This window comes from Ranitomeya imitator, chromosome 2, assembly GCF_032444005.1.
Source record: "Ranitomeya imitator isolate aRanImi1 chromosome 2, aRanImi1.pri, whole genome shotgun sequence".
NCBI lineage: Eukaryota > Metazoa > Chordata > Amphibia > Anura > Dendrobatidae > Ranitomeya > Ranitomeya imitator.
The window spans coordinates 453,805,788-453,832,549 of NC_091283.1; the positions used below are offsets into that span (position 1 = coordinate 453,805,788).

The 26,762-nt window shown below is 42.3% G+C and overlaps 1 protein-coding gene across 4 annotated transcripts in view; it reads left to right on the forward strand.

Moving 5' to 3' along the window:
• The window catches only part of EEF1A2 (eukaryotic translation elongation factor 1 alpha 2), a 60,212-nt gene extending 35,530 nt beyond the window's left edge, over positions 1 to 24,682 (forward strand). For all 4 annotated transcript variants that reach the window (XM_069751117.1, XM_069751120.1, XM_069751116.1 and 1 more), the window contains 3 exons: positions 10,564 to 10,820; positions 13,523 to 13,757; positions 24,329 to 24,682. In XM_069751117.1, the coding sequence (XP_069607218.1) occupies positions 10,564 to 10,820; positions 13,523 to 13,757; positions 24,329 to 24,456 (620 nt within the window). In that variant the 3' untranslated portion in view covers positions 24,457 to 24,682. The remainder of the gene's footprint in view (positions 1 to 10,563; positions 10,821 to 13,522; positions 13,758 to 24,328) is intronic.
• The last annotated feature ends 2,080 nt before the right edge of the window (positions 24,683 to 26,762 follow it).

Consider the following 26,762-nt stretch of genomic DNA (forward strand, 5'->3'; position numbering starts at 1 on the left):
CCGCGGGTAACGCACTTCCTTAACGCTGCTATTAACCCTGTGTGACCAACTTTTTACTATTGATGCTGCCTATGCAGCATCAATAGTAAAAAAATCTAATGTTAAAACTAATAAAAAAACAAAAAACTTGCTATTCTCACCTTCCGTCGTCCGCCGATGTACACGCGGCTGCCGCCAAATTCCGTTCCCAGAGATGCATTGCGAAATTACCCAGAAGACTTAACAGTCTCGCGAGACCGCTAAGTCATCTGGGTAATCTCGCAATGCATCTTTGGGAACGGAAGCTGGCGGCAGCAGCGCGCGCATCGGGATAGCTTCGCTGGACGCCGGAGGGTGAGTATATAACTATTTTTTATTTAAATTATTTTTTTTTAACAGGGATATGGTGCCCACATTGCTATATACTACGTGGGCTGTGTTATATACTGCGTGGCTGCTATATACTACGTGGGCAGTGTTATATACTGCGTGGGCTGTGTTATATACTGCGTGGGCTGTGTTATATACTGCGTGGCCACAGTTATATACTGCGTGGCCACAGTTATATACTGCATGGCCTGTGTTATATACTGCATGGCCTGTGTTATATACTGCGTGGGCTGTGTTATATATTGCGGGCCTGTGTTATATACTGCATGGGCTGTGCTATATATTATGTGGGCTGTGTTATATACTGCGTGGGCTGTGTTATATACTGCATGGGCTGTGTTATATACTGCGTGGGCTGTGTTATATATTACGTGGGCTGTGTTATATACTGTGTGGGCTGTGTGATATACTGCGTGGGCTGTGTTATATACTGCATGGCCTGTGTTATATACTGCGTGGCCAGTGCTATACATTATGTGGGCTGTGTTATATACTACGTGGCTGTGTTATATATTGCGTGGCTCCTATATACTACGTGGCTCCTATATACTACGTGGCCTGTGTTATATACTATGTGGCTGCTATATACATACAGTGGGGCAAAAAAGTATTTAGTCAGTCAGCAATAGTGCAAGTTCCACCACTTAAAAAGATGAGAGGCGTCTGTAATTTACATCATAGGTAGACCTCAACTATGGGAGACAAACTGAGAAAAAAAATCCAGAAAATCACATTGTCTGTTTTTTTATCATTTTTTTTGCATATTATGGTGGAAAATAAGTATTTGGTCAGAAACAAACAATCAAGATTTCTGGCTCTCACAGACCTGTAACTTCTTCTTTAAGAGTCTCCTCTTTCCTCCACTCATTACCTGTAGTAATGGCACCTGTTTAAACTTGTTATCAGTATAAAAAGACACCTGTGCACACCCTCAAACAGTCTGACTCCAAACTCCACTATGGTGAAGACCAAAGAGCTGTCAAAGGACACCAGAAACAAAATTGTAGCCCTGCACCAGGCTGGGAAGACTGAATCTGCAATAGCCAACCAGCTTGGAGTGAAGAAATCAACAGTGGGAGCAATAATTAGAAAATGGAAGACATACAAGACCACTGATAATCTCCCTCGATCAGGGGCTCCACGCAAAATCCCACCCCGTGGGGTCAGAATGATCACAAGAACGGTGAGCAAAAATCCCAGAACCACGCGGGGGGACCTAGTGAATGAACTGCAGAGAGCTGGGACCAATGTAACAAGGCCTACCATTAGTAACACACTACGCCACCATGGACTCAGATCCTGCAGTGCCAGACGTGTCCCACTGCTTAAGCCAGTACATGTCCGGGCCCGTCTGAAGTTTGCTAGAGAGCATTTGGATGATCCAGAGGAGTTTTGGGAGAATGTCCTATGGTCTGATGAAACCAAACTGGAACTGTTTGGTAGAAACACAACTTGTCGTGTTTGGAGGAAAAAGAATACTGAGTTGAATACATCAAACACCATACCTACTGTAAAGCATGGTGGTGGAAACATCATGCTTTGGGGCTGTTTCTCTGCAATGGGGCCAGGACGACTGATCCGGGTACATGAAATAATGAATGGGGCCATGTATCGTGAGATTTTGAGTGCAAACCTCCTTCAATCAGCAATGGCATTGAAGATGAAACGTGGCTGGGTCTTTCAACATGACAATGATCCAAAGCACACCGCCAGGGCAACGAAGGAGTGGCTTCGTAAGAAGCATTTCAAGGTCCTGGAGTGGCCTAGCCAGTCTCCAGATCTCAACCCTATAGAAAACCTTTGGAGGGAGTTGAAAGTCCGTGTTGCCAAGCGAAAAGCCAAAAACATCACTGCTCTAGAGGACATCTGCATGGAGGAATGGGCCAACATACCAACAACAGTGTGTGGCAACCTTGTGAAGACTTACAGAAAACGTTTGACCTCTGTCATTGCCAACAAAGGATATATTACAAACTATTGAGATGAAATTTTGTTTCTGACCAAATACTTATTTTCCACCATAATATGCAAATAAAATGATAAAAAAACAGACAATGTGATTTTCTGGATTTTTTTTTCGCAGTTTGTCTCCCATAGTTGAGGTCTACCTATGATGTAAATTACAGACGCCTCTCATCTTTTTAAGTGGTGGAACTTGCACTATTGCTGACTGACTAAATACTTTTTTGCCCCACTGTAGCTATATACATACATACATACATATTCTAGAATACCTGATGCTTTAGAATCGGGCCACCATCTAGTTATTAATATTTGCCAAATGCCAGACTATTGAGAGAGAGAGAAAGTTTTAAGGCATTTTTATTCCTTACCCCAAAACACAGTGTCTGCAAATTGAGATTCTGGTTTGGCTTTTTTATCCTAGGTCATGTGACAAGGCTAGTTAAAGGGTCGACATTGACTGTTAGGATTGCTACTTCCAATAGGTGGCACTAGAGTTCTAGTCCTCTTCCTCTCTGAAGAGAGAATTTGCTTATTTCTTACTGCAAAGTCAAAAATTTGCATGCATTTCATTAGTATTTGGTACCATTGCTCTTAAACTGAATGACTTGGGTCAAACGTTTGGGATATTCTTCCACAAGCTTCTCAAAGTAGTTGATCAGAATTTGGGCCCATTCCTCCTGACAAAACTGGTGTCACTGATCCAGGTTTGTAGGTCGCCTTGATCGCACCCGCCTTTTCAGCTTTGCCCATAAATTTTCAATAGGATTGAGATCAGGGCTTTGTGATGGCCACTCCAAAACATTGACTTTGTTATCCTTAAGACACTTTACTACCATTTTGACAGTATGCTACTGGTCATTGTCCATTTGGAAGACCGACTCCACCCAAGCTTTAACTTTCTGGCTGATGTCTTGAGATGTTGTTTCCGTATTGCCACAATCTTCTTTTCTCATGATGCGATTTATTTTGTGAAGTGCTCCAGTTTCTCCTGCAGCAAAACAACCCCACAACATTGTGCCTCCACCCCCGTGTTTCATAGTTGGGATGGTGTTCTTAGGCTTCCATGCTTCTTCCTTTTTCCTCCAAACATAACGATGGTCATTATGCCCAAAAAGTTCAATTTTAGTTTCATCAGACCACATGACATGTCTCCAAAAATTAAGAGCTTTGTTCCTGTGTGCATTTGCAAACGTTAATCTGACTTTTTTATGTTTCTTTTGGAGTAATGGCTTCTTCATGGCAGGGTGGCCTTTCAGCCCATGTTGATACAGTACTTGTTTCACTGTGGATACTGACACATTCTTACCAGCTACCGCCATCATCTTCACAAGGTCTTTTGCTTTTCTCCTTGCATTGATATGCACATGTCGGACTAAAGAACGTTCATCTCTGAGACACAGAACCCATCTCCTTCCTGAGCTGTATGATGGCTGGACCTTCCCATCTTATTTGTACTTGTGTATAATTGTTTGTACAGATGAACGAGGAACCTTCAGGTATCTTGAAATTGTACCCAAGGATGAGCCAAACTTGTGTAAGTCCACAATTCTCTTCCTGATATCTTGGCTGATTTCTTTAGACTTTACCATGATGTTACACATAGAAACAGTGTTTCAGGTGTGCATTAAATACATCCACACATGTGTCTTTAATTAACTCAGATGTTGCCAAAAAAACTATCAGAAGCTTCCAAACACATGACATCTTCATATGGGCAGTCCAGAATTGTTTAAAGGCATAGTAATCTTAGTGTATGTAAACTTTTGACTTTGCAGTAAGAAATAAAAAAGTCCTAAACATTCTCTGTCTCTCAGTATTCTGGCATTTGGCATATATTAATAATCACGGTAATCCTAATTGACCTAAAACAGGAAAGGTTTATTCTGATTTCATGTCAGATATTGAGAAAAACATGCATATGTGTCTTTTATATATACTCCCCATCTTGAGATAGATAGATATATATATATATATATTTTTATATATATATATATATACAGTGGGGCAAAAAAGTATTTAGTCAGTCAGCAATAGTGCAAGTTCCACCACTTAAAAAGATGAGAGGCGTCTGTAATTTACATCATAGGTAGACCTCAACTATGGGAGACAAACTGAGAAAAAAAAATCCAGAAAATCACATTGTCTGTTTTTTTAACATTTTATTTGCATATTATGGTGGAAAATAAGTATTTGGTCAGAAACAAAATTTCATCTCAATACTTTGTAATATATCCTTTGTTGGCAATGACAGAGGTCAAACGTTTTCTGTAAGTCTTCACAAGGTTGCCACACACTGTTGTTGGTATGTTGGCCCATTCCTCCATGCAGATCTCCTCTAGAGCAGTGATGTTTTTGGCTTTTCGCTTGGCAACACGGACTTTCAACTCCCTCCAAAGGTTTTCTATAGGGTTGAGATCTGGAGACTGGCTAGGCCACTCCAGGACCTTGAAATGCTTCTTACGAAGCCACTCCTTCGTTGCCCTGGCGGTGTGCTTTGGATCATTGTCATGTTGAAAGACCCAGCCACGTTTCATCTTCAATGCCCTTGCTGATGGAAGGAGGTTTGCACTTAAAATCTCACGATACATGGCCCCATTCATTCTTTCATGTACCCGGATCAGTCGTCCTGGCCCCTTTGCAGAGAAACAGCCCCAAAGCATGATGTTTCCACCACCATGCTTTACAGTAGGTATGGTGTTTGATGGATGCAACACAGTATTCTTTTTCCTCCAAACACGACAAGTTGTGTTTCTACCAAACAGTTCCAGTTTGGTTTCATCAGACCATAGGACATTCTCCCAAAACTCCTCTGGATCATCCAAATGCTCTCTAGCAAACTTCAGACGGGCCCGGACATGTACTGGCTTAAGCAGTGGGACACGTCTGGCACTGCAGGATCTGAGTCCATGGTGGCGTAGTGTGTTACTTATGGTAGGCCTTGTTACATTGGTCCCAGCTCTCTGCAGTTCATTCACTAGGTCCCCCCGCGTGGTTCTGGGATTTTTGCTCACCGTTCTTGTGATCATTCTGACCCCACGGGGTGGGATTTTGCGTGGAGCCCCAGATCGAGTGAGATTATCAGTGGTCTTGTATGTCTTCCATTTTCTAATTATTGCTCCCACTGTTGATTTCTTCACTCCAAGCTGGTTGGCTATTGCAGATTCAGTCTTCCCAGCCTGGTGCAGGGCTACAATTTTGTTTCTGGTGTCCTTTGACAGCTCTTTGGTCTTCACCATAGTGGAGTTTGGAGTCAGACTGTTTGAGGGTGTGCACAGGTGTCTTTTTATACTGATAACAAGTTTAAACAGGTGCCATTACTACAGGTAATGAGTGGAGGAAAGAGGAGACTCTTAAAGAAGAAGTTACAGGTCTGTGAGAGCCAGAAATCTTGATTGTTTGTTTCTGACCAAATACTTATTTTCCACCATAATATGCAAATAAAATGTTAAAAAAACAGACAATGTGATTTTCTAGATTTTTTTTTCTCAGTTTGTCTCCCATAGTTGAGGTCTACCTATGATGTAAATTACAGACGCCTCTCATCTTTTTAAGTGGTGGAACTTGCACTATTGCTGACTGACTAAATACTTTTTTGCCCCACTGTATCACCCATCCTGGTATATATGTCCTTTATCCTGGGCCCTATCCTGATATATACAGTGGGGCAAAAAAGTATTTAGTCAGTCAGCAATAGTGCAAGTTCCACCACTTAAAAAGATGAGAGGCATCTGTAATTTACATCATAGGCAGACCTCAACTATGGGAGACAAACTGAGAAAAAAAAATCCAGAAAATCACATTGTCTGTTTTTTTAACAATTTATTTGCATATTATGGTGTAAAATAAGTATTTGGTCAGAAACAAAATTTCATCTCAATACTTTGTAATATATCCTTTGTTGGCAATGACAGAGGTCAAACGTTTTCTGTAAGTCTTCACAAGGTTGCCACACACTGTTGTTGGTATGTTGGCCCATTCCTCCATGCAGATCTCCTCTAGAGCAGTGATGTTTTTGGCTTTTCGCTTGGCAACACGGACTTTCAACTCCCTCCAAAGGTTTTCTATAGGGTTGAGATCTGGAGACTGGCTAGGCCACTCCAGGACCTTGAAATGCTTCTTACGAAGCCACTCCTTCGTTGCCCTGGCGGTGTGCTTTGGATCATTGTCATGTTGAAAGACCCAGCCACGTTTCATCTTCAATGCCCTTGCTGATGGAAGGAGGTTTGCACTCAAAATCTCACGATACATGGCCCCATTCATTCTTTCATGTACCCGGATCAGTCGTCCTGGCCCCTTTGCAGAGAAACAGCCCCAAAGTATGATGTTTCCACCACCATGCTTTACAGTAGGTATGGTGTTTGATGGATGCAACTCAGTATTCTTTTTCCTCCAAACACGACAAGTTGTGTTTCTACCAAACAGTTCCAGTTTGGTTTCATCAGACCATAGGACATTCTCCCAAAACTCCTCTGGATCATCCAAATGCTCTCTAGCAAACTTCAGACGGGCCCGGACATGTACTGGCTTAAGCAGTGGGACACGTCTGGCACTGCAGGATCTGAGTCCATGGTGGCGTAGTGTGTTACTTATGGTAGGCCTTGTTACATTGGTCCCAGCTCTCTGCAGTTCATTCACTAGGTCCCCCGCGTGGTTCTGGGATTTTTGCTCACCGTTCTTGTGATCATTCTGACCCCACGGGGTGGGATTTTGCGTGGAGCCCCAAATCGAGGGAGATTATCAGTGGTCTTGTATGTCTTCCATTTTCTAATTATTGCTCCCACTGTTGATTTCTTCACTCCAAGCTGGTTGGCTATTGCAGATTCAGTCTTCCCAGCCTGGTGCAGGGCTACAATTTTGTTTCTGGTGTCCTTTGACAGCTCTTTGGTCTTCACCATAGTGGAGTTTGGAGTCAGACTGTTTGAGGGTGTGCACAGGTGTCTTTTTATACTGATAACAAGTTTAAACAGGTGCCATTACTACAGGTAATGAGTGGAGGAAAGAGGAGACTCTTAAAGAAGAAGTTACAGGTCTGTGAGAGCCAGAAATCTTGATTGTTTGTTTCTGACCAAATACTTATTTTCCACCATAATATGCAAATAAATTGTTAAAAAAAACAGACAATGTGATTTTCTGGATTTTTTTTTCTCAGTTTGTCTCCCATAGTTGAGGTCTACCTATGATGTAAATTACAGACGCCTCTCATCTTTTTAAGTGGTGGAACTTGCACTATTGCTGACTGACTAAATACTTTTTTGCCCCACTGTATGTCCCTTATCCTAGGATAAATCCTGGTGTATATATCCCCCATCCTGGTGTATATATCCCCCATCCTGGTATATACTGTATATCCACCATCTCATATCATGGGCCCCATCCTGATATAAATGCCCCATCCTGATAATATGTCCATTTATTCTGGTATATGTCCCTTATCCTGGGCCCCATGCTGGTATATGTCCCCTGTTCTGCCACTGTTCCTTAATGCATAGAAAAAAATCATAATTATACTTACTGTACCTTCCCTCTGCTCCCCCATCATGCAGCGTTCTATTCTTCTTTTGCAGCTGACTTCAGCATGCAAGCGACTGTAACATAGTAACATGACCTTAGCTTTTGCCTCTGATTGACTCTGTGCGCCACAATACACTTCAACTGGATGTGCAACGAGGACGCACAGCCAGTTGAAGTTTCTGCTGGTGTTGGTAGACCGCTCACCCGCATGGTTCCCCACCTGCAACCCACTTGGAACTTTGTGACCGCGATAGTTACGCCCCTGTCTTTAACATATCCTCCAGTATATATAGTGGTGTGAAAAAGTGTTTGCCCCCTTCCTGATTATTTCCTATTCTTTTGCATGTTTGTCACACACTCACACTTACATGTTTAAATTTAAATATTAGACAAAGATCACAGAAGTAAACACAAAATGCAGTTTTTAAATGAAGGTCTTTATTAAGGGAAAAAGAATTCCAAACCTACAGGGCGTAAAAAAGTGATTGCCCCCTATACCTAATAACTGGTTGGGCCACCCTTAGCAGCAACAACTGCAATCAAGTGTTTGCGATAACTGGCAATGAGTTTTTTTACAACACTCTGAAGGAATTTTGTCCGCCTCATCTTTGCAAAGTTGTAGTAATTCAGTGACATTGGAAGGTTTTCGAGCATGAACCGCCATGTAAGGTCAGGCCACAGCATCTCAATCGGATTAAGGTCAGGACTTGGACTAGGCCACTCCAAGTCTTAATTTTGTTTTTCTTAAGTTATTCAGAGGTGGACTTGTTGGTGTGTTTTAGATCATTGTCCGCGGTATAAGCCAAGTGTGCTTCAGTTTGAGGTCATGAACAGATAGCCGGACATTCTCCTTCGAGATTTTTTGGTAGACCGCAGAATTCATTGTTCCATTTACCACAGCAAGTCTTCCAGGTCCTGAAGCAGCAAAACAGCCCCAGACTATCACACTACCACCACCATATTTTACTGTTGGTATGATGTTCCTTTTCTGAAATGCTGTGTTACTTCTATGCCAGATATAATGGAGCATAAACCTTCCAAAAAGTTCAACTTTCGTATTGTCAGTCCACAGAGTATTCTCCCAAAAGCCTCGGGGATCATCAAGATGTTTTCTGGCAAAACTGAGACAACCCTTTATTTTCTTATTGCTCAGCAGTGGTTTTCTTCTTGGAACTCTGCCATGCTGGCCATTTTTGCCCAGTCTCTTTCATATGGTGGAGTCATGAACACTTACCTTAACTGAGGCAAGTGAGGCCCGCAGTTCTTTGGATGTTGTTGTGGGTTCTTTTGTGACCTCTTGGATGATTTGTCGCTGCGGTCTTGGGGTAATTTTGGCCACACCTGAGAAGATTCACCTCTGTTCCACGTTTTCGCCGTTTGTGGATATTGGCTCTCACTGTGATTCGCTGGAATTCCAAAGATTAGAAATGGCTTTATAACTTTTTACAGACTGATAAATCTCAATTACTTTATTTCTTATTTGTAGAAAATGCAAAACACCCAACAACAAGGTAGAAACTATAAAGTAATTCTGAACAATTAATTATATAGATCAGTGATAATGACTACCCTTGGTGTTAAAGCAAAAATGGAAAAGTGGCAACCACTCACAACCAGAAACCAAACCAACCACCAGAACTAAGGATACACCAGGAAGACCAAACTGAATCATATAAAATAATATCTTTATTAATTAATAGCAGCGATACAGAATAAATAAAATCAATAAATAAGCAAATTGTGTGCGAAACAGGACTGTCTATATTAGATAATTAAAAGGAATATAAAACCTTAAGCACAATTAATATAATGATTACCTGTGCAAGGTAATTAATCGCCAGAATCGGGGTAAATAGTTCCCTGAAATTTTTATAACAGAAGAAATAAAAAATAAATGCCAAGTGGAATAATCAACAATATAGTAACAAGTGTGCAAAATAGTGTGCAATGTTGCAAAAAAGTATAAAGTGCTTTAGTGCAAGAAAAATAAACTAGGGAAAGGGTCCACTCATACAAAGAAGCCTCCCTTAGACACAAAACAGTGCTACACTAAAACAAAGTGCTCAGTGCATATAGTGTATAATCCAGGGACAATATTAATAATCATTACCTTAGGGCACCTCACCATCCTAGATACGCGCACACACCCGACGCGCGTTTCGGAAATAAATTCCTTCGTCAGGGGCTTATTTGCTCCAGACTTTCTTTCGATCATGGCATGATGTATAGCTTTTGAGGATCTTTTGGTCTACATCAATTTGTCAGGCAGATCCTATTTAAGTGATTTCTTGATTGAGAACAGGTGTGGCAGTAACCAGGCCTGGGTGTGGCTAGGGAGTTTGAATTCAGCTTCCCAAAGATATGATGAACCACAGAAAATTGTGTGATCTTTGTCTAATATTTAAATTCGTTTGGTAATCTTAAACATTTAAGTGCGACAAACATGCAAAAGAATAGGAAATCGAGATGGGGGCAAAAACGTTTTGACAAAACTGTTTTTTTTTTACTGTCTGTTTCCGTAGAGAAACCATCAGCAAGTAGGTTAATTGCTGCTGATGTTATTGTTATATTTTTGTGTTTTTCTGTTAGAGAGCCGCCTTAGACATTAGATTGTGAACCTTTCAAGACTAATCTAATGTCAGTATGTAATTTTAGGCTTCATTGTGCCTCCACTGCGACAGGTGAACTTTAAATCGTCCTTTTCCTTATCGCCTGCAGGAATCGGCACAGTCCCAGTAGGCCGCGTAGAAACTGGGATCTTAAAACCCGGCATGGTAGTGACCTTTGCTCCTGTAAATATCACCACAGAGGTGAAGTCTGTGGAGATGCACCATGAAGCCCTGAGTGAGGCTCTTCCTGGAGATAATGTCGGCTTTAATGTCAAGAACGTGTCCGTCAAAGACATTCGCCGTGGGAATGTGTGTGGTGACAGCAAAGCGGACCCACCCCAGGAAGCTGCGCAATTCACCTCTCAGGTCAGTGGGAACAACACACAGTTATATCTGTCTGTGGGAAAGTTGGACACATCCACCACAATGGGACCATTCGTTTCCACAGATGTATTTCCTCCGCTTTCCTGGACTTCAAAATGGGGACTGTTCCAATTTAAATGTATAATCATATCTAAAAAAACATGATATATTCAACAGTGCCACCCAATGGCCACCTTGGAATATTACAATTTTCCAAAATTGTAGAAGATTTTTCTGCACAACTCATTATCACTTCTTCACAGTGGCCCACCGGAGGATTCTCCTGTTCTCCTGTGGGCCAGTCCAAGCCTGAATATGTTAGTTGCATTCCTTACTGCATTCTAACCCCATCAATTTCCAACCAATTTTCATTTTTTTTTTTGTCTTTGTTTTCTCCTCCTTTTCTTCCAAGAGGCATAACTTTTTTTTTTCACGTCCACATAGCCATATAGGGGCTTCTCTATTGTGGGACGAGTTGTACTTTAAAATGATAACATTCACTTCAGCATTTTTCGAGAGCCATAACGTTTTCAATTTTCGGGATATGGAGATGTCATATGTATGAGGATTAGCACCCGGTCATCATATAATTTGTACCCATATTTTCACCATTTTTCCCGTCTGCATGCTCCATATCTTAACTTTTCAGTTGCAGTTGTCTCTGAGCTAGTAGATGGAGACTAGGTACTGTGACGTATTATATTTAGAGCACACATAGACATGAGAATTTCTTCTCTTGTCTCTATTTAGCATGTACAGGTCCTTCTCAAAAAATTAGCATATAGTGTTAAATTTCATTATTTACCATAATGTAATGATTACAATTAAACTTTCATATATTATAGATTCATTATCCACCAACTGAAATTTGTCAGGTCTTTTATTGTTTTAATACTGATGATTTTGGCATACAACTCCTGATAACCCAAAAAACCTGTCTCAATAAATTAGCATATCAAGAAAAGGTTCTCTAAACGACCTATTACCCTAATCTTCTGAATCAACTAATTAACTCTAAACACATGCAAAAGATACCTGAGGCTTTTATAAACTCCCTGCCTGGTTCATTACTCAAAACCCCCATCATGGGTAAGACTAGCGACCTGACAGATGTCAAGAAGGCCATCATTGACACCCTCAAGCAAGAGGGTAAGACCCAGAAAGAAATTTCTCAACAAATAGGCTGTTCCCAGAGTGCTGTATCAAGGCACCTCAATGGTAAGTCTGTTGGAAGGAAACAATGTGGCAGAAAACGCTGTACAACGAGAAGAGGAGACCGGACCCTGAGGAAGATTGTGGAGAAGGACCGATTCCAGACCTTGGGGAACCTGAGGAAGCAGTGGACTGAGTCTGGTGTGGAAACATCCAGAGCCACCGTGCACAGGCGTGTGCAGGAAATGCGCTACAGAGAAGCAGCACTGGACTGTTGCTAAGTGGTCCCAAGTACTTTTTTCTGATGAAAGCAAATTTTGCATGTCATTCGGAAATCAAGGTGCCAGAGTCTGGAGGAAGACTGGGGAGAAGGAAATGCCAAAATGCCTGAAGTCCAGTGTCAAGTACCCACAGTCAGTGATGGTGTGGGGTGCCATGTCAGCTGCTGGTGTTGGTCCACTGTGTTTCATCAAGGGCAGGGTCAATGCAGCTAGCTATCAGGAGATTTTGGAGCACTTCATGCTTCCATCGGCTGAAATGCTTTATGGAGATGAAGATTTCATTTTTCAGCACGACCTGGCACCTGCTCACAGTGCCAAAACCACTGGTAAATGGTTTACTGACCATGGTATTACTGTGCTCAATTGGCCTGCCAACTCTCCTGACCTGAACCCCATAGAGAATCTGTGGGATATTGTGAAGAGAAAGTTGAGAGACGCAAGACCCAACACTCTGGATGAGCTTAAGGCCGCTATTGAAGCATCCTAGGCCTCCATAACATCTCAGCAGTGTCACAGGCTGATTGCCTCCATGCCACGCCGCATTGAAGCAGTCATTTCTGCCAAAGGATTCCCGACCAAGTATTGAGTGCATAACTGAACATTATTATTTGATGGTTTTTTTGTTTGTTATTAAAAAACACTTTTATTTGATTGGATGGGTGAAATATGCTAATTTATTGAGACAGGTTTTTTGGGTTATCAGGAGTTGTATGCCAAAATCATCAGTATTAAAACAATAAAAGACCTGACAAATTTCAGTTGGTGGATAATGAATCTATAATATATGAAAGTTTAATTGTAATCATTACATTATGGTAAATAATGAAATTTAACACTATATGCTAATTTTTTGAGAAGGACCTGTATTCAGGAGCAGCAGCATGGACTATACGCAGCAGTATTGAGCAGTGTAGCCATGAATCCAGCATTGCGATGAGACAAAACAAAAAATACTAGAAAACTGTTGCACTATTGTCTCTGCGTCTCTCTCACACTGATCCCCTCCCTCAACTGTTAATCTCCAACCTCGGTGAGCTGGCATTATATCTTCTATTGTGCAGGATTGATTTTAGCAATATTTCACAGTAAATGATGAGGCAGGGGGTGGGAGACAAGAGTGACTCTTAAGTGTTGTACTATTGATTCAAGCAATGATTGTTGAAATGACACTGACCATTTAAAGAGGTCCTGTATACATAGTAATATTTATAAAGATATCTTTATATTTTGTGTTTTAGTAGATTTATGATTGTGGCTCTCTTGACTTGGTAGGTGATCATACTAAACCATCCAGGTCAGATCAGTGCTGGCTACTCTCCAGTCATTGATTGTCACACTGCACATATTGCCTGCAAGTTTGCTGAGCTCAAAGAGAAGATTGATCGTCGCTCTGGCAAGAAACTTGAAGACAACCCAAAATCCCTGAAATCTGGAGATGCTGCCATCGTAGAGATGATTCCTGGAAAGCCCATGTGTGTAGAGAGCTTCTCCCAGTACCCACCTCTTGGTGAGAAATTCATTTAATATGTTTTATTTTCCATATTTTTTCATTCTAGAATTTAAAGACGAGAATGTAACTCATATAGTACTTCCTCCTAAGTACTACTATATAATGCAAAGTATGTACAAGAATATAACTACTATAATACTGCGCCTTATGTATAATAATATATCTACTGTAATATTAACACCTACATACAAGAATATGACTACTATAATACTGCCCCTATGTACAAGAATATAACTACTGTAATACTGCTCCTATGTACAAGAATATAACTACGGTACTATAATACTACCCCTATGTACAAAAATATAACTACTATATTACTGCCATCTATGTTCAAGAATATACTATAATAATGCCCCCCCTATGTACAATAATTTAACTATATAACACTACCCCATGTATAAGAATATATCTACTGTTATATTACCCCTACATACCAAATATAATTACTATAATACTACCCCAATGTACAAGGATTGAACTACTATAATACTGGCCCCTATGTATAAAAATATAACTGCTATAATACTGCCTCCTGTTTTCTAAAATATAATTACTAAAATATTGTCTCTATATATAAAAATATAACTATAATACTGCCTCAATATACAAGAATATAACTACTATAATACTGCATCCTCTATACAAGAATATAACTACTACAATACTGCCCCCATGTACAAGAGTATAGCTACAGTGGGGCAAAAAAGTATTTAGTCAGTCAGCAATAGTGCAAGTTCCACCACTTAAAAAGATGAGAGGCGTCTGTAATTTACATCATAGGTAGACCTCAACTATGGGAGACAAACTGAGAAAAAAAATCCAGAAAATCACATTGTCTGTTTTTTTTAACAATTTATTTGCATATTATGGTGGAAAATAAGTATTTGGTCAGAAACAAACAATCAAGATTTCTGGCTCTCACAGACCTGTAACTTCTTCTTTAAGAGTCTCCTCTTTCCTCCACTCATTACCTGTAGTAATGGCACCTGTTTAAACTTGTTATCAGTATAAAAAGACACCTGTGCACACCCTCAAACAGTCTGACTCCAAACTCCACTATGGTGAAGACCAAAGAGCTGTCAAAGGACACCAGAAACAAAATTGTAGCCCTGCACCAGGCTGGGAAGACTGAATCTGCAATAGCCAACCAGCTTGGAGTGAAGAAATCAACAGTGGGAGCAATAATTAGAAAATGGAAGACGTACAAGACCACTGATAATCTCCCTCGATCTGGGGCTCCACGCAAAATCCCACCCTGTGGGGTCAGAATGATCACAAGAACGGTGAGCAAAAATCCCAGAACCACGCGGGGGGACCTAGTGAATGAACTGCAGAGAGCTGGGACCAATGTAACAAGGCCTACCATAAGTAACACACTACGCCACCATGGACTCAGATCCTGCAGTGCCAGACGTGTCCCGCTGCTTAAGCCAGTACATGTCCGGGCCCGTCTGAAGTTTGCTAGAGAGCATTTGGATGATCCAGAGGAGTTTTGGGAGAATGTCCTATGGTCTGATGAAACCAAACTGGAACTGTTTGGTAGAAACACAACTTGTCGTGTTTGGAGGAAAAAGAATACTGAGTTGCATCCATCAAACACCATACCTACTGTAAAGCATGGTGGTGGAAACATCATGCTTTGGGGCTGTTTCTCTGCAAAGGGGCCAGGACGACTGATCCGGGTACATGAAAGAATGAATGGGGCCATGTATCGTGAGATTTTGAGTGCAAACCTCCTTCCATCAGCAAGGGCATTGAAGATGAAACGTGACTGGGTCTTTCAACATGACAATGATCCAAAGCACACTGCCAGGGCAACGAAGGAGTGGCTTCGTAAGAAGCATTTCAAGGTCCTGGAGTGGCCTAGTCTCCAGATCTCAACCCTATAGAAAACCTTTGGAGGGAGTTGAAAGTCCGCGTTGCCAAGCAAAAAGCCCAAAACATCACTGCTCTAGAGGAGATCTGCATGGAGGAATGGGCCAACATACCAACAACAGTGTGTGGCAACCTTGTGAAGACTTACAGAAAACGTTTGACCTCTGTCATTGCCAACAAAGGATATATTACAAAGTATTGAGATGAAATTTTGTTTCTGACCAAATACTTATTTTCCACCATAATATGCAAATAAAATGTTAAAAAAACAGACAATGTGATTTTCTGGATTTTTTTTTCTCAGTTTGTCTCCCATAGTTGAGGTCTACCTATGATGTAAATTATAGACGCCTCTCATCTTTTTAAGTGGTGGAACTTGCACTATTGCTGACTGACTAAATCCTTTTTTGCCCCACTGTATTATAATACTGCCCTCTATGTAAAAGAATACAACTTCTTTAACCCTTCCCGACCTTTGACGCAGCGTATGCGTCATGAAAACCTGTGCCATTCCGACCTGTGACGCAGCATGCGTCATGGCCGGATTGGGCTCCTGCAGGCCGGGTGAAAGGGTTAACTGTAATTTCACCTGGCCTGCAGGGACAGGAGGAGTTGTACTTTAGCCCAGGGGGGGTGGCTTAACCCCCCCCCCCCCCCCGTGGCTACGATCGCTCTGATTGGCTGTTGAAAATGACGTTTCACTTTCACTTTCAATCAGAGCGATAGTAATATTTCACCAATGAAAATTGGTGAAATATTACAATCCAGCCATGGCCGATGCTGCAATAGTATCAGCCATGGCTGGAGATTGTGATCTGACCCCCCCACCGCCAGAGATCGCCTCCCCTCCGGTCCTCCGTCCTGTCATTTCATGTCCTTCGCTCCCCTCCGTCCTCCTGTCCGCTCCCCCCGCTGTCCGGTCCCCCCCCCGCTGTTCGATCCCCCCCCATCATACTGACCGACCTCCCGTGTGCCTCCCGGTGTCCATCCGGCTGCCGCATGGGCGCCGCCATCTTGGAAAATGGCGGGCGCATGCGCAGTGCGCCCGAGGAATCTGCCGGCCGGCAGATTCGTTACAAGTACATTTTGATCGCTGTAATACTGTAATAGGTTCTATCACAGCGATCAAAATAAAAAAATAATAAATAAACCCCCCCTTTATCACCCCCATAGGTAGGGACAAAAATAAAATAAAGAATTTTTTTTTTTTTTTCTTTGCCCCGTTAGGGTTAGGGTTAGTTCACACTGCGTCTAAGCAGTCCGTTAGACGGACTACGTTACACCACGGCATAAGCGCGGTGTAACGTAGTCCGTTATGGCCGCCATTGACAGCAATGTTGGACGCATCACTAGCGCACGCCCACAATGGGTGTACGCTAGGGATGTGCCGTCATTGAGTGACGGACCCGGAGACGCGGGCTGCAGCGTTTCCGGGTCCGTCACTGCTAGCGCAGATAGAGCTAGCAGATGCTCTATCTGCGCTAGCGCGATGCAAACGTCAGGACTTGCGCTAGCAGCAGCCCGTTAGCGTATGTGCTGAACAGGCTGCTGCTAGCGCAATGTGAACCTGGCCATAGGGTTAGGTTTGGGTTACGGCTAGAATTAGGGTTAGAACTAGGGTTAGGGATAGAATTAGGCTTTGTGCACACGGTGCGGATTTGGCTGCGGATCCGCAGCGGATTGGCCGCTGCGGATTCGTAGCAGTTTTCCATCAGGTTTACAGTACCATGTAAACCTATGGAAAACCAAATCCGCTATGCCCATGGTGCGGAAAATACCGCGCGGAAACGCTGTGTTGTATTTTCCGCAGCATGTCAATTCTTTGTGCGGATTCCGCAGCGTTTTACACCTGTTCCTCAATAGGAATGCAGTGCCTTTTACCTGCGGATTTTTCAAAAATGGTGCGGAAAAATCTCACACGAATCCGCAACGTGGGCACATAGCCTTAGGGTTAGGGTTGGAATTAGGGCTAGGGTTGGAAATATGGTTAAGATTAGGCTGTGGTTAGGGTTATGGTTAGGGGTGTGTTGGGGTAAGGGTTGTGATTAGGGTTATGGCTAGAGTTGAGATTAGGGTTAGGGGTGTTTTGGGGTTAGGGTTGTGGTTAGGGGTGTGTTGGGGTTAGGGTTCTGATTAGGGTTATCGCTACAATTGGGATAAGGGTTAGGGGTGTGTTGGGGTTAGTGTTGGAGGTAGAATTGAGGGGTTTCCACTGTTTAGGCACATCAGGGGTCTCCAAACGCAACATGGCGCCACCATTGATTCCAGTCAATCTTGCATTCAAAAAGTCAAATGGTGCTCCCTCCCTTCCGAGCCCCGACGTGCACCCAAACAGTGGTTTACCCCCACATATGGGGTACCAGCATACTCAGGACAAACTGGGCAACAATTATTGGGGTCCAATTTCTCCTGTTACCCTTGTGAAAATAAAAAATTGCTTGCTAAAACATAAATTTTGAGGAAAGAAAAATGATTTTTTATTTTCACGGCTCTGCGTTGTAAACTTCTGTGAAGCACTTGGGGGTTCAAAGTGCTCACCACATAACTAGATAAGTTCCCTGGGGGGTCTAGTTTCCAAAATGTGGTCACTTGTGGGGGGTTTCTACTGTTTAGGCACATCAGGGGCTCGGCAAATGCAACATGACACCCGCAAACCATTACATCAAGTCTGCATTTCAAAAGTCACTACTTCCATTCCGAGCCCCGATGTGTGCCCAAACAGTGGTTTACCCCCACATATTGGGTATCAGTCTACTTAGGATAAACTCAGCAACAACTATTGGGGTCCAATTTCTCCTGTTACCCTTGTGAAAATAAAAAAATGCTTGCTAAAACATCATTTTTGAGAAAAGAAACATGATTTTTTATTTTCATGGCTGTGCGTTGTAAACTTCTGTGAAGCACTTGGGGGTTCAAAGTGCTCACCACATATCTAGATAAGTTCCTTGGGGGGTCTAGTTTCCGAGGAGGGGTCACTTGTGGGGGGTTTCTACTGTTTAGGCACACCAGGGGCTCTGCAAACGCAACGTGACGCCTGCAAACCTTTCCATCAAAGTCTGCATTTCAAAAGTCACTACTTCCCTTTCGAGCCCCGATGTGTGCCCAAACAGTGGTTTACCCCCACATATTGGGAATCAGTGTACTCAGGACAAACTCAGCAACAACTATTGGGGTCCAATTTCTCCTGTTACCCTTGTGAAAATAAAAAATTGCTTGCTAAAGCATCATTTTTGAGAAAAGAAACATGATTTTTTATTTTCACGGCTGTGCGTTGTAAACTTCTGTGAAGCACTTGGGAGTTCAAAGTGCTCACCACATATCTAGATAAGTTCCTTGGGGGGTCTAGTTTCTAAAGAGGGGTCACTTGTGGGGGGTTTCTACTGTTTAGGCACATCAGGGGCTCTGCAAACGCAACATGACACCCGCAGACCATTCCATCAAAGTCTGCATTTCAAAAGTCACTACTTCCCTTCCAAGCCCCGACATGTGCTCAAACAGTGGTTCCCCCCCACATATGGGGTATCAGCATACTCAGGACAAACTGGACAACAACTTTTCGGGTCCAATTTCTCCTGTTACTCTTGTGAAAATAAAAAATTGTGGGCTAAAAAATAATTTTTGAGGAAAGAAAAATGATTTTTTATTTTCACGGCTCTGCGTTATAAACTTCTGTGAAGCACCTGAGGGTTTAAAGTGGTCACCACACATCTAGATTAGTTCCTTGGGAGGTCTAGTTTCCAAAATGGGGTCACATGTGGGGAAGCTTCAATGTTTAGGCACACAGGGGCTGTCCAAACGCGACATGGTGTCCGCTAACGATAGGAGCTAATTTTTCATTCAAAAAGTCAAATGGCGCTCCTTCCCTTCTGAGCCTATACCGTGTGCCCAAACAGTGGTTTACCCCCACATATGAGGTATCAGTGCACTTAGCAGAAATTGCCCAATACATTTTAGGATCCATTTTATCCTGTTGCCCATGTGGAAATGAACAAATTGAGGCTGAAAGATATTTTTTGTGAAAAAAAAAAAAAAGTACTTTTTCATTTTTACGGATCAATTTGTGAAGCACTTGGGGGTTCAAAGTGCTCACTATGCATCTAGATAAGTTCCTTGGGGGGTCTAGTTTCCAAAATGGGGTCACATGTGGGGAAGCTCCAATGTTTAGGCACACAGGGGCTCTCCAAACGTGACATGGTGTCCGCTAATGATTGGAGCTAATTTTTCATTCAAAAGTCAAATGGCGCTCCTTCCCTTCCGAGCCTTGCCGTGTGCACAAACAGTGGTTTGTGACCACATATGAGGTATCGGTGTACTCAGGAGAAATTGCCCAACACATTTTAGGATCCATTTTATCCGGATACCCATGTGAAAATGAAAAAATTGAGGCTAAAAGAAATTTTGTGTGGAAAAAATAGTACTTTTTCATTTTTACAGATCAATTTGTGAAGCACCTGGGGGTTCAACGTGCTCACTATGCATCTAGATAAGTTCCTTGGGGCGTCTAGTTTCCAAAATGGGGTCACTTGTGGGGGAGCTCCAATGTTTAGGCATACAGGGGCTCTCCAAACGCGACATGGTGTCCGCTAAAGAGTGGAGCCAATTTTTAATTGAAAAAGTCAAATGTACAATAACTTTTGGTGTCCAGTCTCTTTTTTTACCCTTGGGAAAATAAAAAAATTGTGGCTAAAACATCATTTTTGTGACTAAAAAGTTAAATGTTCATTTTTTCCTTCCATGTTGCTTCTGCTGCTGTGAAGCACCTGAAGGGTTAATAAACTTCTTGAATGTGGTTTTGAGCACCTTGAGGGGTGCATTTTTTAGAATGGTGTCACTTTTGGGTATTTTCAGCCATATAGACCCCTCAAACTGACTTCAAATGTGAGGTGGTCCCTAAAAAAACGGTTTTGTAAATTTTGCTGTAAAAATGAGAAATCGCTGGTCAAATTTTAACCTTTATAACTTCCTAGCAAAAAAGAATTTTGGTTCCAAAATTGTGCTGATGTAAAGTAGACATGTGGGTAATGTTATTTATTAACTATTTTGTATCACATAACTCTCTCGTTTAACAGAATAAAAATTCAAAATTTGAAAATTGCAAAAAAAATTTTCACAAATAAATGCAAAAATTATCGACCTAAATTTACTACTAGCATGAAGCCCAATATGTCACGAAAAAACATTCTCAGAACCGCTAGGATTCGTTGAAGCGTTCCTGAGTTATTACCTCATAAAGGGACACTGGTCAGAATTACAAAAAACGGCAAGGTCTTTAAGTTCAAAGTAGGCTGGGTCATGAAGGGGTTAATACTGCCCCCTATGTACAAGAATATAAATACTATAATACTGCCCCTTATGTACAAGAATAATACTACTATAGTATTTCCCCTATGTTCAGAAATATAACTAATATAATATTTTCCCTATTTACAAGAATATAACTACTATAATACTGCCCCTTAGGTACAAAAATATAACTACTGTAATACTGTCCCTATATACAAGAATATAACTACTATAATATTGATCCCTATGTACAAGAGTATAAGTACTATAATACTGCTTCCTATATACAAGAATATAGCTACTATAATACTGCGCCCTATGTACAAGAATATACAGTAACTACTCTAATACTGCCCACTGTGTACAAGAATGCAACTACTATAATACTGCTCTGTATATACAAATATATACTATAATACTGTCCCTCTATACAAGAATATAACTACTATAATACTGCCCCTCTATACAAGAATATAACTACTATAATACTGCCCCATATGTACAAGAATATAACTACTGTAATACTGTCCCCTATGTACAAGAATATAATTACTATAATGCTGCCCCATGTACAAGAATATAACTACTATAATATTGCCCTTATATTCAAGAATATAACTACTATAATACTGCCCCTATGTACAAGAATATAACTACTATAATACTGCCCCTATGTACAAGAATATAACTACTATAATACTGCCCCTCTATACAAGAATATAACTACTATAATACTGCCCCCTATGTACAAGAATATAACTACTATAATACTGCCCCTATGTACAAGAATATAACTACTATAATACTGCCCCTCTATACAAGAATATAACTACTATAATACTGCCCCCTATGTACAAGAATATAACTACTATAATACTGCCCCTATGTGCAAGAATATAACTACTATAATACTGCCCCTATGTACAAGAATATAACTACTATAATACTGCCCTATATACAGGAATATAACTACTATAATACTGCCCCCTATGTACAAGAATATAACTACTATAATAATACCCCCTATGTACAAGAATCTCTAACTACCAGGGCCGGACTGGCCATCAGGCAGTTCTGGCAAATGCCAGAAGGGCCGGTGGCAGTAGTGGGCCGCTCGAGTGTGCCCCTGTCGGCACACTCCCCCCGCTGTCGGCACACTCCCCACCCCGCATTCAACTATACCGGCATCATAGACGCCGATACAGTTGAATGCAATGATGGAGGAGAGAGCGTCCGCTGTCGCTCCCTCTCCCATCATTCCCCGCTCTGCCTCGCGCTGACACTGCGGGTGCGCAATGATGTCATATCATCGCACACCTGCTGTGTGGCCGGGTAGACTGCAGCTGTTGAGACCGGAGCCAGGAGCAGCGCGGGGCAAGGCGAAAGGTGAGTAGAGTGTTTTTTTTAATTATATATATATATATATATATATATATATATATATATATATATATATATATATATATATATATCAATGAGTGATAACTGGATTGTGGGGCTATTGGGGGTGGGGCTGCATTACATTCTATGGGGCTGTGCTGCATTACGTTCTATGGGGACTGGCTGCATTACGTTCTATGGGGTTGACTGCATTACATTCTATGGGGGCTGTACTGCATTACATTCTATGGGGGCTGTGCTGCATTACATTCTATGGGGGCTGTGCTGTATTACATTCTATGGGGGCTGGCTGTATTACATTCTATGGGGGCTGGCTGCATTACATTCTATGGGGGCTGGCTGCATTACATTCTATGGGGCTGGCTCCATTACATTCTATGGGGCTGTGCTGCATTACATTCTATGGGGGCTGGCTGCATTACATTCTATGGGGCTGTGCTGCATTACATTCTATGGGGACTGGCTGCCTTACATTCTATGGGGGCTGGCTGTATTACATTCTATGGGGGCTGTGCTGCATTACATTCTATGGGGGCTGTGCTGTATTACATTCTATGGGGGCTGTGCTGTATTACATTCTATGGGGGCTGGCTGTATTACATTCTAAGGGGGCTGTGCTGTATTAGGCTACGTTCACATTTGCGTTGTGCGGTGCTGCGTCTGCAACGCACAACGCAAACCAAAACGCATGCAAAACGCATTGTTTTGTGACGCATGCGTCCTTTTTTGGCATGATTTTGGACGCAAAAAAAATGCAACTTGCTGCGTCCTCTGCGCCCTGACGCGTGCACCAAAAAAGACGCATGCGTCACAAAACGCAATGCAACGCATGTCCATGCGCCCCCATGTTAAATATAGGGGCGCATGACGCATGCGTCGCCGCGGCTGCGCCCGACGCAGCCCGGAAGAACGCAAATGTGAACATAGCCTTACATTCTATGGGAGCTGTGCTGTATTACATTCTATGGGACTGGCTGTATTACATTCTATGGGGGCTGTGCTGTATTATATTCTATGGGGCTGTGCTGTATTACATTCTATGGGGGCTGTGCTGTATTACATTCTATGGGGGCTGGCTGCATTACATTCTATGGGTGGCTGGCTGCATTACATTCTATGGGGGCTGTGCTGTGTTACATTCTATGGGGGCTGGCTGTATTACATTCTGTGGGGGCTGTGCTGTATTACATTCTATGGGGGCTGGCTGCATTACATTCTATGGGGGCTGTGCTGTATTACATTCTATGTGGCTGGCTGAGTTACATTCTGTGGGGGCTGTGCTGTATTACATTCTATGGGGGCTGTGCTGCATTACATTCTATGGGGGCTGGCTGCATTACATTCTGTGGGGGCTGTGCTGTATTACATTCTATGGGGGCTGTGCTGCATTACATTCTATGGGGGCTGGCTGCATTACATTCTGTGGGGGCTGTGCTGCATTACATTCTATGTGGCTGGCTGAATTACATTCTGTGGGGGCTGTGCTGTATTACATTCTATGGGGGCTGTGCTGCATTACATTCTATGGGGGCTGGCTGCATTACATTCTGTGGGGGCTGTGCTGTATTACATTCTATGGGGGCTGTGCTGCATTACATTCTATGGGGGCTGTGCTGCATTACATTCTATGGGGCTGGGCTGCATTACATTCTGTGGGGGCTGTGCTGTATTACATTCTATGGGGGCTGGCTGCATTACATTCTATGGGGACTGGCTGTATTACATTCTATGGGGACCGAGCTGTAATGCTGGATACAGCTGTGATTATATGTTATATAGTCGTGTTACACTCCCCTCACTTCTTGTAACCTACAAGTGTACAAAGATATTATACAGTCACCATGTGACAAGTGGGCCCGTGTGACTTCAAATGCCAGGGCTGAATTTTAGTCCCAGTCCGGCCCTGCTAATTACTATAATACTGCCCCTAGAATATTCCTACTTGAATACTGCCTCCTATGGACCCTTCAGATGCTCATTTGTTCTTCCTCCATTCCTGATTTCAGGGCGGTTTGCTGTACGGGACATGAGGCAGACTGTGGCTGTGGGGGTAATTAAGAATGTGGAGAAGAAGAGCGGAGGTGCTGGTAAAGTAACCAAGTCTGCACAGAAAGCCCAGAAAGCTAACAAATGAATCGTAGGCTCCCCGCGCCCGGCATACAAGCCCTGTGCCTCTGAGAGGCTCCACACCCTTCCCTCTGAGGTGCACGTCAGCCCATCTGCTTGTAAAAGCCTACACGTTAACGACTGGATGCTCACCATTAAGGTCCAGTGGAAATTCTTTAAGAGGAAAAGCATGCCCCCGCCATTGTGACCCCTAGTGCTCATTTTACCAATTAAACCGGTTCAACATCATGAAACATATCTGTGTGGTCTTCATTATTCTATTAGATGAGGCAGGATTATTTGTAATAAATATGTGAACCCCTGGATTGCTTGTGATATAGCACTGTTATGCGGTCACATTCAGACTGACTGTAGCAATCCTGAATGCAGTCTGATCATGGCTAAGGTTTCAAATCATGACAATGTCCGCGTAAGGAGCGGAGTCAGGAGCTGAGTCTGCTCCATTCAGCCCTGTTGTTGGCTGTGTTATACATGGAGTAACTAAGATGTTAAACTGATGTGATTATATCAGATGCCGCTGTCAATCATTACAGCGGCATTTAATGTCAACACATTTTTGCTACCTAATCTGATAGCAGCATAATGTAGGGGCAGAGACCCTGATTTCATGGATGCATCATTTACTGGGGTGCTTACTGTAGTTTTGATAAAATCACTATTTATGTCAGCAGGAGATGATCTGTAGAGGACTAGTAAGCCAGCTGCCATGTAGTCCTCCATATTCATGAGCTCTGTGTAACACCGCCCCACCACTGATTGGCAGCTTTCTGCCTATCCACAGTGCACACAGAAAGCCAATCAGTGCTGTGGGCGGGGTAATACAGGGCTCAGAATTCTGAGCACTGCTAGATCTGCAGCAGATACAACAGTTTTCAATCAAAACTGCATGAAGCAGCCTACTAAGTCATACATTGCTGGAATCTGGAGTCATACATTGCTGGAGTCTCTGAACTACATCATGCTGCTCTCAGATGGGTTAGCAAAAACCTGGTGACAAATTCCCTTTAAGAGGCTGAAAATGGGGAAAGTATCACTTCCAATGCCCATTAATCCCCACCGCAACCATGGGTGCCATGGGCGGCACTATCATGTTAACCGGAGACCGACTGAAGGGCCATGTTTCTGCCATGCTTGTACAACTATACAGTATAGAAGATTCGTAAATTTGCAATACACTGCAATATTAACCCCTTACTATTCTGTCCGAGGTCAGATCCCCTGTTTTGTACAGCGGACGTGCCCGCAATAGCGGCAGGTGGAATCGTGATCCACCCACCGCTATTAACTAGTTAAATGCCGCTGTCAAACCCTGACAGCGGCATTTAACTAGCGCTTCAGGCCATTAGGCCGGAAATGAGTGCATCGCTGACCCACGTGACCGGGGGTAAGCGATGCGTCGGCTTGACAACCTGAGGTCTCCTGAAGACCTCTATGGTTGTTGATGCCAGATTGCTGTGAAGGCCACCCTGTGGTTGGCGCTCATAGCAATGCTGGAATTTAGCTACATAGGAGTGATCTGAGCATCGCTCCTATGTAGCAGAGCCGATCAGGCTATGCCAGCTTCTAGCCTCCCATGGAGGTTATTGAAGCATGGCAAAAGTAAAAAAAATGTTTTAAAAAATGTGAAAAAAAAATATATATATAAAAGTTCAAATCACCCCCCTTTCGCCCTATTCAAAATAAAACAATAAAAAAGATTAACCTGATCGCTAAATGTCGTAGCGAGAAAAAAAATTGAAACGCCAGAATTATGTTTTGTTTGGTCACCGCAACATTGCATTAAAATGCAATAACTGGCGATCAAAAGAACATATCTGCACCAAAATAGTATTATTAAAAACGTCAGCTTGGCACGCAAAAAATAAAGCCCTCACCTGACCCAAGATCACAAAAAATGAAGACACTATGGGTAATGAAAAATTGCGCAATTTTTTTTTTTTTTAGCAAAGTTTGGATTTTTTTTTTACCACTTAGATAAAAAAGAACCTAGACATGTTTGGTGTCTATAAACTCATAATGACCTGGAGAATCATAATGGCAGGTCAGTTTTAACATTTAGTGAACTTAGCAAAAAAAAAAAAAAAAAAAAACAAGTGTGGGATTGCATTTTTTTTACACTTTCACTGCACTTGGAATTTTTTTCCCATTTTCTAGTACACGACATGCTAAAACCAATGATGTCTTTCAAAGTACAACTCGTCCCGCAAAAAATAAGCCCTCACATGGCCATATTGACAGAAAAATAAAAAAGTTATGGCTCTGGGAAGAAGGGGAGCGAAAAACGAAAATGCAAAACCGAAAAAAGCCTGGAAC